The sequence below is a fragment of the Ranitomeya variabilis genome, chromosome 6, assembly GCF_051348905.1.
Source record: "Ranitomeya variabilis isolate aRanVar5 chromosome 6, aRanVar5.hap1, whole genome shotgun sequence".
In the NCBI taxonomy this organism is placed as follows: domain Eukaryota; kingdom Metazoa; phylum Chordata; class Amphibia; order Anura; family Dendrobatidae; genus Ranitomeya; species Ranitomeya variabilis.
The window spans coordinates 574,379,737-574,394,255 of NC_135237.1; the positions used below are offsets into that span (position 1 = coordinate 574,379,737).

Below are 14,519 nucleotides of genomic sequence, written 5' to 3' on the forward strand. Positions count from 1 at the left end.
TGGAACCCCATATGTGGGGGTAAACCACTGTTTGGGCGCACGTCAGGGCTCCGAAGGGAAGTAGTGACATTTGAAATGCAGACTTTGATGGAATGGTCTGCGGGCATCATGTTGCATTTGCAGAGCCCCTGATGTGCCTAAACAGTAGAAACACCCCACAAGTGACCCCATTTTGGAAACTAGACGCCCCAAGGAACTTATCTAGATGTGTGGTGAGCACGTTCAACCCCCAAGTGCTTCACAGAAGTTTATAACCCAGAGCCGTGAAAATAAAAAATACCGTATATACTCGAGTATAAGCCGACCCGAGTATAAGCCAACCCCCCCTAATTTTGCCACAAAAAACTGGGAAAACTTATTGACTCGAGTATAAGGCTAGGGTGGAAAATGCAGCAGGTACCAGTGAATTTCAAAATTAAAAATAGATGCTCCATACCGTTCATTATGGCCCCATAGATGCTCCACATAAAGCTGTGCCATATATAATGCTCTGCACCATTCATTATGGCCCCATAGATGCTCCACATAAAGCTGTGCCATATATAATGCTCTGCACAGTTCATTATGGCCCCATAGATGCTCCACATAAAGCTGTGCCATATATAATGCTCTGCACTGTTCATTATGGCCCCATAGATGCTCCACATAAAGCTGTGCCATATATAATGCTCTGCACCGTTGCCCCATAGATGCTCCACATTAATATGTGCCATATATACAATGCTCTGCACCGTTGTCCCATAGATGCTCCACATTAATCTGTGCCATATATACAATGCTCTGCACCGTTGTCCCATAGATGCTCCACATTAATCTGTGCCATATATACAATGCTCTGCACCGTTGTCCCATAGATGCTCCACATTAATCTGTGCCATATATACAATGCTCTGCACCGTTGCCGTATAGATGCTCCACATTAATCTGTGCCATATATACAATGCTCTGCACCGTTGCCCCATAGATGCTCCACATAACTCTGTGCCATATATACAGTGCTCTGCACCGTTGCCCCATAGATGCTCCACATTAATCTGTGCCATATATACAATGCTCTGCACCGTTGCCCCATAGATGCTCCACATTAATCTGTGCCATATATACAATGCTGCTGCAAAAAAAAAAAAAAACACATACTCACCTCTCTTGCTTGCAGCTCCTCGGCGTCCCGTCCCGGCTTCTCTCTGCACTGACTGATCAGGCAGAGGGCGGCGCGCACACTATATGCGTCATCGCGCCCTCTGACCTGCACAGTCAGTGCGGAGAGACGCCGGGAAGATGGAGCGACGCCCGGCGTGTGGAACGAGGACAGGTGAATATGCGATACTTACCTGCTCCCGACGTCCCGCTCCTTCCCCCGGACAGCTGGTCTTCGGTGCCGCAGCCTCTTCCTCTATCAGCGGTCACCGGCACCGTCATTAGAGGAATGAATTATGCGGCTCCGCCCCTATGGGAGTGGAGTCCATATTCATTTCTCTAATGAGCGGTCCCACGTGACCGCTGAACAGGGGAAGAGGCTGCGGCACCGAAGACCGTGGGACGGGCAGGGGGAGCGCCAGGAGCGCCGGGACTAGGTGCGTATATGACAGTCCTCACCCGCCGACCCCACCACCGATCATGACTCGAGTATAAGCCGAGAGGGGCACTTTCAGCCCAAAAATTTGGGCTGAAAATCTCGGCTTATACTCGAGTATATACGGTAATTGTTCTTTCCTCAAAAATTATGTTTTAGCAAGTAATTTTTTATTTTTGCAAGGGTAACAGGGGAAATTGGACCCCAACAGTTGTTGCCCAGTTTGTCCTGAGTACGCTGGTACCCCATATGTGGGGGTAAACCACTGTTTGGGCGCACGTCGGGGCTTGGAAGGGAGGGAGCACCATTTGACTTTTTGAACGCAAGATTGGCTGGAATCAATGGTGGTGCCATGTTGCGTTTGGAGACCTCTGATGTGCCTAAACAGTGGAAACCCCTCAATTCTAACTTCAACACTAACCCCAACACACCCGTAACCCTAATCCCAACTGTAGCCATAACCCTAATCACAACCCTAACCCCAACACACCCCTAACCACAACCCTAACCCCAACACACCCGTAACCCTAATCCCAACCCTAACCCTAATCCTAACCCTAATCCCAACCCTAACCACAACTCTAACCCCAACACACCCCTAACCCTATCCATAACCCTAACCACAAGCCTAATCTTAACCCTATTTCCAACCCTAGCCCTGATTCCAACCCTAACTCTAATTCCAACCCTAACCCTAAGGCTATGTGCCCACGTTGCGGATTCGTGTGAGATTTTTCCGCACGATTTTTGAAAAATCTGCAGGTAAAAGGCACTGCGTTTTACCTGCGGATTTACAGCGGATTTCCAGTGTTTTTTGTGCGGATTTCACCTGCGGATTCCTATTGAGGAACAGGTGTAAAACGCTGCGGAATCCGCACAAAGAATTGACATGCTGCGGAAAATACAACGCAGAGTTTCCGCACGGAATTTTCCGCACCATGGGCACAGCGGATTTGGTTTTCCATAGGTGTACATGGTACTGTAAACCTGATGGAAAACTGCTACGAATTCGCAGCGGCCAATCCGCTGCGGATCCGCGGCCAATCTGCACTGTGTGCACATGCCCTAACCCTACCCCACCCCTAACCCTACCCCTAGTTCTAACCCTAACCCTAGTGGAAAAAGAAAAAAAATATATATTTTTTTTTTTATTATTGTCCCTACCTATGGGGGTGATAAAGGAGGGGGGGTCATTTACTATTTTTTTTTATTTTGATCACTGTGATTGATCACTGTGATAAAACCTATCACAGTGATCAAACCATACCTGGAACGAATCTGCCGGCAGGCAGATTCGGCGGGCGCACTGCGCATGCGCCCGCCATTTTGGAAGATGGCGGCGCCCATGGAGAAGACGGATGGACACCGGGAGCCTCGGTAAGTATAAGGGGGTGGAGATCGGGGCACGGGGGGGCGTCGGAGCACGGGGGGTGGCATAGGAGCATGGGGGAGTGGACAGGAGGACGGGGGAGCGGAGCACAAGATGGAGGGGAGCGGACCACAGATCGGTGGCTTGGGGGGGGCGATCGGTGGGGTGGGGAGGGGTCACATTAGTGTTTCCAGCCATGGCCGATGATATTGCAGCATCGGCCATGGTTGGATTGTAATATTTCACCAGTTTTTTAGGTGAAATATTACAAATCGCTCTGATTGGCTGTTGAAAGTGAAACAGCCAATCAGAGCGATCGTAGCCACGGGGGGGTGAAGCCACCCCCCCTGGGCTGAAGTACCACTCCCCCTGTCCCTGCAGATCGGGTGAAATTGGAGTTAACCCTTTCACCCGATCTGCAGGGACGCGATCATTCCATGACGCCACATAGGCGTCATGGGTCGGATTAGCACAGGTTTTCATGACGCCTACGTGGCGTCATGGGTCGGGAAGGGGTTAATGGCAGAATTTTTTTGGGGGGGTCTTGACTACATCGCAATAAAATACAATAAGAGGCGATTCAAATGATAACATCAGCTCAGCACACAACTGAGCCCTCACCCAGCCCCAGATCACAAAAAAAAAAAAAAAAACGCTACGAATCTCTGAAAATGGCATCATTTTTCCATACAAACTATGTAATTTTTTTTTTTTTTTTTTTTAAATTTAAATAAAGAACCTTTAGGCTATGTGCGCACGTTCAGAATTTCTTGCAGAAATTTCGTGAGCAAAGCCAGACATTTTCTGCAAGAAATCTGCTTGCGTTTTTGACGCTTTTTTTCCGGAGCTTCCCAATGCATTAAATAGCGGGAAAAGCAGCGAAAAAAACCCCGCAAAATTAATGAACATGCTGCGTTTACCGCGATGCGGTTTTTTTTTTTTTCGCGGAAAAAAAAAGCATCATGTGCACAAAAATTGCGGAATGCATTCTAAATGATGGGATGCATAATGTATGTGTTTTTATAGCAAAAAAACTACAACATGTGCACATAGCCTTGAGTGTTTGGTATCTGCGTACTCAATGACCTGGAGAATCGTAATGGCAGGTCAGTTTTACCGTACAGTGAAAATAGAAAATAGAAAAATAAAAAATTGTGAAATGTCATTTTCCACTACAATAGATGGTAACGCAACGCGTGCCGCAAAATAATGAGCCCCGATACCGCTATATTGATGCAAAAATAAAAATTGCGGCTCTGGGAAGAAGGGGGGACTTAAAACGAAAAGTTACAAGGTGGTGAAGGGGTTAACTTTCTCCCATCAGTGGCGGGGGGGTCATTAACCTGCAGATTAACCCCATATATGCAGGTAAAAGACTTTCCCTTTACAATACTACATAAACCAGTAAGAGTTTTGCATTGCTGTAATCTTGGACTTGGAGAAAGTTACCTGCTCATTTTTTAACCCCTTCATGACCCAGCCTATTTTGACCTTAATGACCTGGCCGTTTTTTGCAATTCTGACCAGTGTCCCTTTATGAGGTAATAACTCAGGAACGCTTCAACGGATCCTAGCGGTTCTGAGATTGTTTTTTCGTGACATATTTGGCTTCATGTTAGTCGTAAATTTAGGTCGATAATTTCTGAGTTTATTTGTGAAAAAAATGGAAATTTGGCGAAAATTTTGAAATTTTCACATTTTGAATTTTTGTTCTGTTAAATCAAAGAGTTATGGGACACAAAATAGTTAATAAATACAATATAAAGAAAAACTGGGTCCGCGCTACAGTGCTGCAAACAACTAGAAATATGCACTAAATAATCCGCTTAGATAATGCACGGTAGATTAAACAACAGAGGGATAATTGCTATAATGCCCAGTAATGCACAGGACACCAGGTATGTACAAATAACACGACCCACTGGACAGAGCTGCGACCTGAGCCGGCATCAGAGATATACCTGGAGAGCCAGTGAGAAAATGCTGCACTAACCGTTATAATCCAGTACCCGGTAAATGATGTTAGATGAGGGTCCAGTAGAAGGTGGTGTCCGTCGGGCTGATGTGCGGGCAGATGGACGAACGAGCAACGTGCCTTGTGGAAGAGCTACGCAGAGCCAGGGACAACTCCGGCCAGTAGCGTCCCTGGATACGAGCGGGAACCGAGGGAGGAGCTCGCTGGCACAAGGCTCAGCGTGTGACGTCACTGAGCTTCGGGAAAGTACGGGGTGCCACAGGAATCAAACCGACGTGTTTCGAAGGAGCGGCGTCCTTCTTCACCCTGGGCATTATAGCAATTATCCCTCTGTTGTTTAATCTACCGTGCATTATCTAAGCGGATTATTTAGTGCATATTTCTAGTTGTTTGCAGCACTGTAGCGCGGACCCAGTTTTTCTTTATATTGTATCTTCTCTCAGACAGTTTAAGCCCCTGTTCTGTCTTGGTTCCTGCGGCTCAGTGACTCTGGTAGGCAGCGCTGGTGTATTCTTTTGCATTATCTTCTAGTTAATAAATACCATTTCCCACATGTCTACTTTACATCAGCACAATTTTGGAAACAATTTTTTTTTTGCTAGGAAGTTATAAGGGTTAAAATTTGACCAGTGATTTCTCATTTTTACAACAAAATTTACAAAACCATTTTTTTAGGGACCACCTCACATTTGAAGTCAGTTTGAGGGGTCTGTATGGCTGAAAATACCCAAAAGTGACACCATTCTAAAAACTGCACCCCTCAAGGTGCTCAAAACCACATTTAAGTTTATTAACCCTTCAGGTGTTTCACAGCAGCAGAAGCAACATGGAAGGAAAAAATGAACATTTAACTTTTTAGTCACAAAAATGATCTTTTAGCAACAATTTTTTTTATTTTCCCAAGGGTAAAAGGAGAAACCCTGATGTGCCTAAACAGTAGAAACCCCCCACAAGTGACCCCATTTTGTTAACTAGACCCCCCAAGGAACTAATCTAGATGTGTAGTGAGCACTTTGAACCCCCAAGTGCTTCACAGAAGTTTACAACGCAGAGCCATGAAAATAAAAAATCATTTTTCTTTCGTCAAAAATGATGTTTTAGCAAGCAATTTTTTATTTTCACAAGGGTAAAAGGAGAAATTGGACCCCAATAGTTGTCGCCCACCATTTTGGAAGATGGCGGCACCCAGGGAGAAGACGGACGGACACCGGGAGGATCGGTAAGTATGAGGGGGTAGTGGGGGGGTGGATCGGAGCACGGGGGGGAGCGGACAGGAGGACGGGGGAGCGGACAGGAGGATGGGGGAGCAGACAGGCGGACGGAGGGGAGTACGGGACAGAACGGAGGACTGGGGAGGAGATCGGGGGCGGTGGGGGGGGGGGGGGCAGATCTGGATTTCCAGCCATCGCTGATGATATTGCAGCATAGGCCATGGCTGGATTGCAATATTTCACCATTTTCATAGGTGAAATATTGCAAATTGCTCTGATTGGCTGTTGAAAGTGCAACAGCCAGAGCGATCGTAGCCACGTGGGGACAACTCCCCCTCTCCCTGCAGATCGGGTGAAATTGGAGTTAACCCTTTCACCCGATCTGCAGGGACGCGATCATTCCATGACGCCACATAGGCGTCATGGGTCGGATTGGCACCGACTTTCATGACGCCTACGTGGCGTCATGGGTTGGGAAGGGGTTAATGCACAATGAACAGAAAAAAAAGACAACGCAATGATGGAATTACTTATTTTTTTACCATTTCACCTCGAATATTAACTTTTTTTTAGTAGATAAATGAAGTATGGTAAGTAAAGCTACAACTCGTCCAGCAAGAAAAACACAAGCCCCAACACGGCCACGTGGAGGGAAAAATAAAAAGAACATACGGATCTTGGAAGAAAAGGAGTAAAAAAAATAAATAAATAAAAACGGAGGCATCAGCAAAAAAGGGTTAATACAAATTTAAATACAAACTGACCGCTGCCACCGATCACAGCAAACTCACAAGGACCAAGCTACCTGTCCAGTGACGTCACACCTATAGAGGGGAACAGCGTCCACCACAAATACGGCGACTATTCCATCAGGTCGCCATCACCCAGCCGCGCACCTGTACCGGCCGAGGCCGCCATGTTCTATCACGATACCCTACTGACGGCGTGACTCACACTGACCGTAACCCTGACGAGGCGGCTCCTCCGCAGCGGGTGAGGCGGCACACAGGGACCTCGCGGGCGGCGCCGGCTCTCACTCACGACACACACGCCTTCCCACAGCAGCAGCCGACACATCTCCGGACTCGCTCGCAGCATAGACTCAGAGAAAAGGCGCCAATAGCCTCAGCCAATCACATGGCGTCTTTCCGCCCCCCCCCGAGTGATGGACTTGTGTCACGTGGTGCAGATAACGCGGCCGCTCTTGTTGCAGCGCTGAGGTGATGGGGGGGATCAATGATGGCGGATATATCTCTGGGGTCTTAATTTTTTTTTTTGTGTGTGTTGAATAAAGTATTTATATATATATATATATATATATATATATATATATATATATATATATATATATATATATATATATATATTTTTACATAACAGGTGTATTGTCTCCTATGAGACGGCCGTGTGTGTATATCATGTAAGGGAACAGCGATCGCTGTTTTCCTGAGGTGAAACTTGAAGAATTTGGCTCCCATTTCTCATCTAAAGGCATTTTTTCTTAAATTATACCAAAATTTTGCCCAAAAATTCCAATCCTGCGCTATTCGCGCTCCGGAGCGTCACCGCTAGTCCCAGTTATGGCGACTCTGGCCTCTGAGATGGGTACAGCGTCGCCAACGCTACTCGACGCGGCTGATTTATTGTGGGGCTCATTAATTTATACAATTTTTTTTTAATAAGGCACTTTAAAAGAGTTGAACACTAATGGAAAACCCCTTTAAGGGATTAATAAACCCAGGAAGGTGTAATCAAAAATCAGATCTGTGCCCATCGACTGCACTTCAATCTCCACAGTTTTTTTCACTTGGATTTTTGGAACAGATCAGCTTCAGGCTATGTGCACACGGTGCGGATTTGACGCGGCGGATTCGCAGCAGTTTTCCCTGCGTTTACAGTACCATGTAAATCTATGAAAAACCAAATCCGCCGTGCACATGCTGCGGGAAAATACCGCGCGGAAATGCTGCGGTTTATTTTCCGCAGCATGTCAATTCTTTGTGCGGATTCTGCAGTGGTTTACACCTGTTCCATAATAGGAATCCAGAGGTGTGAAATCCGCACAAAAACCACAGCAAATCCGCAGGTAAAACGCAGGGCGGAAAAATCCGCACACCAATCCTCAACGTAGGCACATACCCTCAAAATCCTCATGGCGGTGCCTTGCTGGAGGCGGTGATGTGGTGGTACCTTGCTGGAGGCGGTGATGTGGTGGTGCCTTGTTGGAGGTGGTGATGTGGTGGTGCCTTGTTGGAGGTGGTGGTGCCTTGCTGGAGGCGGTGATGTGGTGGTGCCTTGTTGGAGGTGGTGGTGCCTTGCTGGAGGCGGTGATGTGGTGGTGCCTTGTTGGAGGTGGTGGTGCCTTGCTGGAGGCGGTGATGTGGTGGTACCTTGCTGGAGGCGGTGATGTGGTGGTACCTTGCTGGAGGCGGTGATGTGGTGGTGCCTTGTTGGAGGTGGTGGTGCCTTGCTGGAGGCGGTGATGTGGTGGTGCCTTGTTGGAGGTGGTGGTGCCTTGCTGGAGGCGGTGATGTGGTGGTGCCTTGTTGGAGGTGGTGGTGCCTTGCTGGAGGCGGTGATGTGGTGGTGCCTTGTTGGAGGTGGTGGTGCCTTGCTGGAGGCGGTGATGTGGTGGTGCCTTGTTGGAGGTGGTGGTGCCTTGCTGGAGGCGGTGATGTGGTGGTGCCTTGCCGGAGGTGGTACTTTTTAACCCCGTTCACTTGCTCTGCTCTTCAATGTAGCAGCACGCAGTAATGTTTTGTCACACAACCGGTGTCGTAGCCAAATTGGCTGTGTAGCTCCATCTTTAGGCCGCATTCACACATCTGTGTTTTGTGGACCGATGCACAGAGGTGCCGCGTGTCTCCTGACCTTAATGCTATGTGCCCAAGTTGCGGATTCACGTGTGGATTTTTCTGCACCGTTTTTGCAAACTCCACAGGTAAACTGCACTGCGGATTACCCGCTGATTTGCCACGGATTTACCGTGGTTTTTGTGTGGTTTTTGTGCGGATTCCACCTGCGGTTTTACACCTGCGAATTCCTATTGATGAGCAGGTGTAAAACGCTGTGGAATCCGCACAAAGAATTGACATGCTGCGGAAAATACAACGCAGCATTTCGGCGCTGTATTTTCCGCACCATGGGCATTGCGGATTTGCTTTTCCATAGGTTTAAATGGTACTGTAAACCTGATGGAAAACTGCTGCGAATCCACAGGCAAATCCGCGCCGTGTGCACACAGCCTCATTCAACAGTCTCATTGGCATAAGTGAAGGTGTCCAATTTGAGCTAGAAGACCTGTGACCGCTTCCATGCATTGTGATCTGTACTCACGGACGTGTGAATGCAGCCTTTGCCCTTTTAGGCCGGTTTCACACGTCAGTGGCTCCGGTACGTGTGGTCAGTTTCCTCACGTACTGGAGACACTGACTCACGTAGAAACATTAAAATCAACGTGTCTCTGCACATGTCAGCGTGTTTTCACGGACCGTTTGAAAAACACGGAGACATGTCAGTGTTCGTGGGAGCGCACGGATCACACGGACCCATTAAAGTCAGTGGGTCCGTGTAAAACACGTACCGCACACGGATGCTGTCCGTGTGCCGTGCAGGAGACAGCGCTACAGTAAGCGCTGTCCCCCCAGCTTGTGGTGCTGAAGCTGCCATTCATTTCTTCTCTCCAGCAGCGTTCGCTGAAGAGAAGGAATGAAAAATCTTTTTTTTTTTGTTGTTAAAATAATGTTCCCGGTAACCAACCCCCTCCCACCCCCTGTGCGCCCGCCCGCTGGAAAGAAAATAGCTCCCTCGATGCGTCCTCTCAGCGTCGCAGCTCGTCCTGTATGAGCGGACACGTGGTGCCGCTCATTGCAGTGATGAATATGCGGCTCCACCTCCCATAGGGGTGGAGCCGCATATTCATCACTGTAATGAGCGGCACCACGTGACCGCTCATACAAGATGAGCTGCGGCACTGAGAGGAAGCATCGAGGGAGCTGGGTGAGTATTTTCTTTCCAGCGGGCGGGCGCACAGGGGGTGGGAGGGGGTTGGTTACCGGGAACATTATTTTAATACAAAAAAAAAGGATTTTTAATTCCTTCTCTCCAGCGAACGCTGCTGGGGAGAAGAAATGAATGGCGGCTTCAGCACCCAAAGCAGGGGACAGCGCTTAACTCTAGCGCTGTCTCCTGCACGGTCCGTGTGGTACCCAGTCGGCACACGGGCGGCACATGGCTGCCGCACGTGTGCCATGTGAGCACATGGACAACTCCGGTACCGATTTTTCCAGTACCGGAATTATCTGGACGTGTGGGACTGGCCTTAATGGTATGTTTACACAGTGGTTGTTTTTTGGAGTGTTTTTTTTTTAGAGCTTTTTTTGCAGTGTGCTGGCAGAAAAAAAAAAGACCAGTATATTTTGCATGTTTTTTTGTGTTTTTTTAATACATAATTTGAGTAAAAAAAATGTTGAAAGAATTAATATGCTGCGGGAAAAAAAAAAAAAAACATTGGTCACACGCCAGAGGGGGGAAAAAAGCACCGTCTGAATGAGATTAGAAATGTGTTTGGCAGTTACCGCTACTTTGAAATACTGTGATTATTATGCTTAAAAACACATGGAAAAAAAGCTCAGCAAAAAAAACGCTGCTTGTGAACAAGCCCTGACCAGTTTCCTTTTATACTTATTTTTTACTGAGTTTTTTTTACACTGTGTATTTTAGAAAAAAAATGCAAGTAACCTATTTTACTTAATGGCTGCAGGAAATCTGCAACATCAACAACTCATTGTGGGAACAATGCGATCGCTGAGAACTGTTGCCTGTGACTGGCGGCATCCTTAATGACTTCACCGTCGGTCACATGCAGCCGCGTTCTCACGCTCCGCTCATTGTGTCGGCTGGCGCAGTGAGCGGTCGCATCACCTATGTCACCGCTCACCACACCATCTGGATGTAGCGCAGTTGGGGATCATCGTGGGACATGAGCAGGAACCTTTTTGGATATTGACTCCTTCCCAGAATATTAACACCGTGCACCAGCTGTTTAGGAACATCATGGGGGACACCACACCCGTTTTCTCATTTAATTATTTAATACACACGATAGACAGACGGCTGGTGCTGACTATAAGTCTCATCAGCGTCGTCTGGACTCACTAATCGTAGGGAGACCAGACGACAATGATGAGAGTTGCATTCAGCACCCGGCATCAGGGAACAGCACTAACTACAGGGCGGGCCATTTATATGGATACACCTACATAAAATGGGAATGGTTGGTGATATCAACTTCCTATGTGTGGCACATTAGTATATGGGAGGAGGAAAACTTTTCAAGTTGGATGGCGACCATTTTGTAGTTGGCCATTTTGGATCCATCTTAATTTTTTCAATGGGAAGAGCGTCATGTGACACATCAAACTTATTGAGAATTTCACAAGAAAAGCAATAACGTGCTTGGTTTTAACAAACCTTTATTCTTTCATGAGTTATTTACAAGTTTATGACCACTTATAAAATGTGATCAAAGTGCTGCCCATTGTGTTGGATTGTCAATGCAACCCTCTTCTCCAACTCTTGACACACTGATAGCAACACCGCAGAAGAAATGCTAGCACAGAAGTCCAGTATCCCTTGTTTCAGATGCTGCACATCTCGTATCGTAAAGGCAATTGTCTATGTTATTTCCACAATGAAATTTTGGTGAGTTTTTGATGTCGCAGATTTTCTTCACCATTTTTTCATCCATTCAATAAAATAGGTTACTCACATTTTATGAAAAATATGCAGTGTCAAAAACTCATCTCGTTGTGGGAGCGTAGCCTTATTATTCATGCTTTTGTTAACTTTTTTTTTTTTTTCAGTTAATTTTGTTAATGTATGTTCCCACGATAAATATTTGGTTAGGTATTGATGCTGCAGTTCTTCAACTACATTTCTGGGGGGGCGTGGTCTGCATGCAGACTAGAGAGGCAGCATAAGGCCGGCCTCACACTAGCGAGTTTTACAGACGAATGAGCGCCGAAAATACGTCCGTAAAAATCGCATTACACACGGCCCAATTATTCTCTATGGGGCTGCTCCTATCAGCCGTATATTACGCATCTGTAATATACAGTCTTGTACGGCCGTAGAAAATCGCAGCATGCTGCATTTGTAACCGTATAGCGCAAAAAAAACGCCAATGAAAGTCTATGGGGGCGAGTAAAATACAGATTCCACACGGACCAGCAGTGTGACTTGCGAGAAATACGCAGCAGTGTTAGTGAAAAGCCGGTAATTCAATTGCCGGCTTTTCATTTCTCCTGCCTAAACCCGACAGGATATGAGACATGGTTTTCATACAGTAAACCATCTCATATCCCCCTTTTTTTTTGCATATTCCACACTACTAATGTTAGTAGTGGGTATGTGCAAAATTTGGGCGCTGTAGCTTGTAAAATGAAGGGTTAAAGTGGTAAAGCCAGTGACTGAGGGCAGATATTAATAGCCTAGAGAGGGTCCGTGGTTATTGCCCCCCCCCCCCCCCCCCCCCGGCTGCAAACATCTGCCCCCAGCCACCCCAGAAAAGGCACATCTGGAAGATGCGCCTATTCTGGCACTTGGCCACTCTCTTCCCACTCCCTGTAGCGGTGGGATATGGGGTAATGAAGGGTTAATGCCACCTTGCTATTGTAAGGTGACATTAAGCCAGATTAATAATGGAGAGGCGTCAATTATGACACCTATCCATTATTAATCCAATTGTCTGAAAGGGTTAAAAAACACACATACACATTATTAAAAATTATTTTAATGAAATAAACAAACAGGTTGTTTTATTATTTTATTGTTCTCTCAATCCAGCTGCAGACCCTCGCTTGGCAAAATAATAAACCCACAAGATACATACCTTCAGATGAACTGTCACGTCCAACGAGGTAATCCATCTGAAGGGGTTAATTATTTTACAGGCAGGAGCAGTGCTAAAGCGCTCGCTCGTGTCTGTAATCCCCGGGTAATGAAAGGAAATCTGAGTGATCTGTACTTACATTGAGTTGCGGTGAGGCGCCCTCTGGTGGATGTTCTCATGAACTGGAGCCTTGGAAAAGTTCCCATGCTCGAGTTCATATGAGTTCATCCACCAGAGGGCGCCTCACCGCGACTCAATGTAAGTACAGATCACCCAGCTTTCCTTTCATTACCCGGGGATTACAGACACGAGCGAGTGCTTTAGCGCAGCTCCTGGCTGTAAAATAATTAACCCCTTCAGATGGATTACCTCGTGGGACGTGACAGTTCATCTGAAGGTATGTATCTTGTGGGTTTATTATTTTACCAAGCGAGGGTCTGCAGCTGGATTGAGAGAACAATAAAATAATAAAACAACCTGTTTGTTTATTTCATTAAAATAATTTTTAATAATGTGTGTGTGTGTTTTTTAACCCTTTCAGACAATTGGATTAATAATGGATAGGTGTCATAATTGACGCCTCTCCATTATTAATCTGGCTTAATGTCACCTTACAATAGCAAGGTGACATTAACCCTTCATTACCCCATATCCCACCGCTACACGGGAGTGGGAAGAGAGTGGCCAAGTGCCAGAATAGGCGCATCTTCCAGATGTGCCTTTTCTGGGGTGGCTGGGGGCAGATGTTTTTAGCCACGGGGGGCCAATAACCATGGACCCTCTCCTGGCTATTAATATCTGCCCTCAGTCACTGGCTTTACCACTCTGGCGGAGAAAATTGCGCGGGAGCCCACGCCAATTTTTTCCGCGATTTAACCCTTTATTTTAGCAGCTACAGCGCCCAAATTTTGCACATACACACTACTAACAGTAGTCTTGTCTCTCCTGACCAGGTCGGTTTTGTGGCTGGCCGGGAAACTAAGGATGGTTCCCGCCGAATGTTGAATCTCATCAGGGTGGCGGAACTGTCGTGCCTTCCCAGTGCCTTTCTGTCCTTGGATGCTGAGAAGGCTTTTGATAGTTGGGGATATTTGGGAAGTGTTCTTCGGAAGTTCGGTTTGGAGGGCCCCATCCTATCAGCGATCTCGGCCGTATATTCCACTCCATCTGCCAGAGTTCTCGCCTCTGGAGTAGTATCTGCCCCCTTTCTGATCACCAATGGGACGCAGCAGGGATGTCCATTATCCCCCATTATATTTGCATTATGCATGGAGCCATTGGCGGAGAAAATCCGTTTTAACTCGGATATTTCAGGCCTGATGGTGGGCCCGGCTGCTCATAAGATTGGTCTATACGCGGATGACGTTATCATAACATGTGTGGATCTGGAGCGGTCGTTCTCGGCAGTCATGGCTGAACTAAAGGATTTTGCGTCAGTATCCTATTACAAACTGAACGCATCCAAATCTTTGGTATTCCCTGTCGCGGTCCCTTTGGTC

General features: G+C 46.9%; 2 protein-coding genes across 7 annotated transcripts in view; one reads left to right on the forward strand and one right to left on the reverse strand.

Moving 5' to 3' along the window:
• LOC143783138 (cytochrome P450 2C20-like) overlaps window positions 1-7,223 on the reverse strand; it is a 522,836-nt gene extending 515,613 nt beyond the window's left edge. The window contains exon 1 of the mRNA XM_077271448.1: window positions 7,089-7,223. The gene's annotated coding sequence lies outside the window, so the exon portion shown is untranslated. The remainder of the gene's footprint in view (window positions 1-7,088) is intronic.
• A 29-nt stretch (window positions 7,224-7,252) lies between these two features.
• LOC143783139 (uncharacterized) overlaps window positions 7,253-14,519 on the forward strand; it is a 96,881-nt gene continuing 89,614 nt past the window's right edge. For all 6 annotated transcript variants that reach the window (XM_077271453.1, XM_077271455.1, XM_077271454.1 and 3 more), the window contains exon 1: window positions 7,253-7,348. In XM_077271453.1, coding sequence (XP_077127568.1) covers window positions 7,266-7,348 — 83 coding nt within the window. In that variant the 5' untranslated portion in view covers window positions 7,253-7,265. The remainder of the gene's footprint in view (window positions 7,349-14,519) is intronic.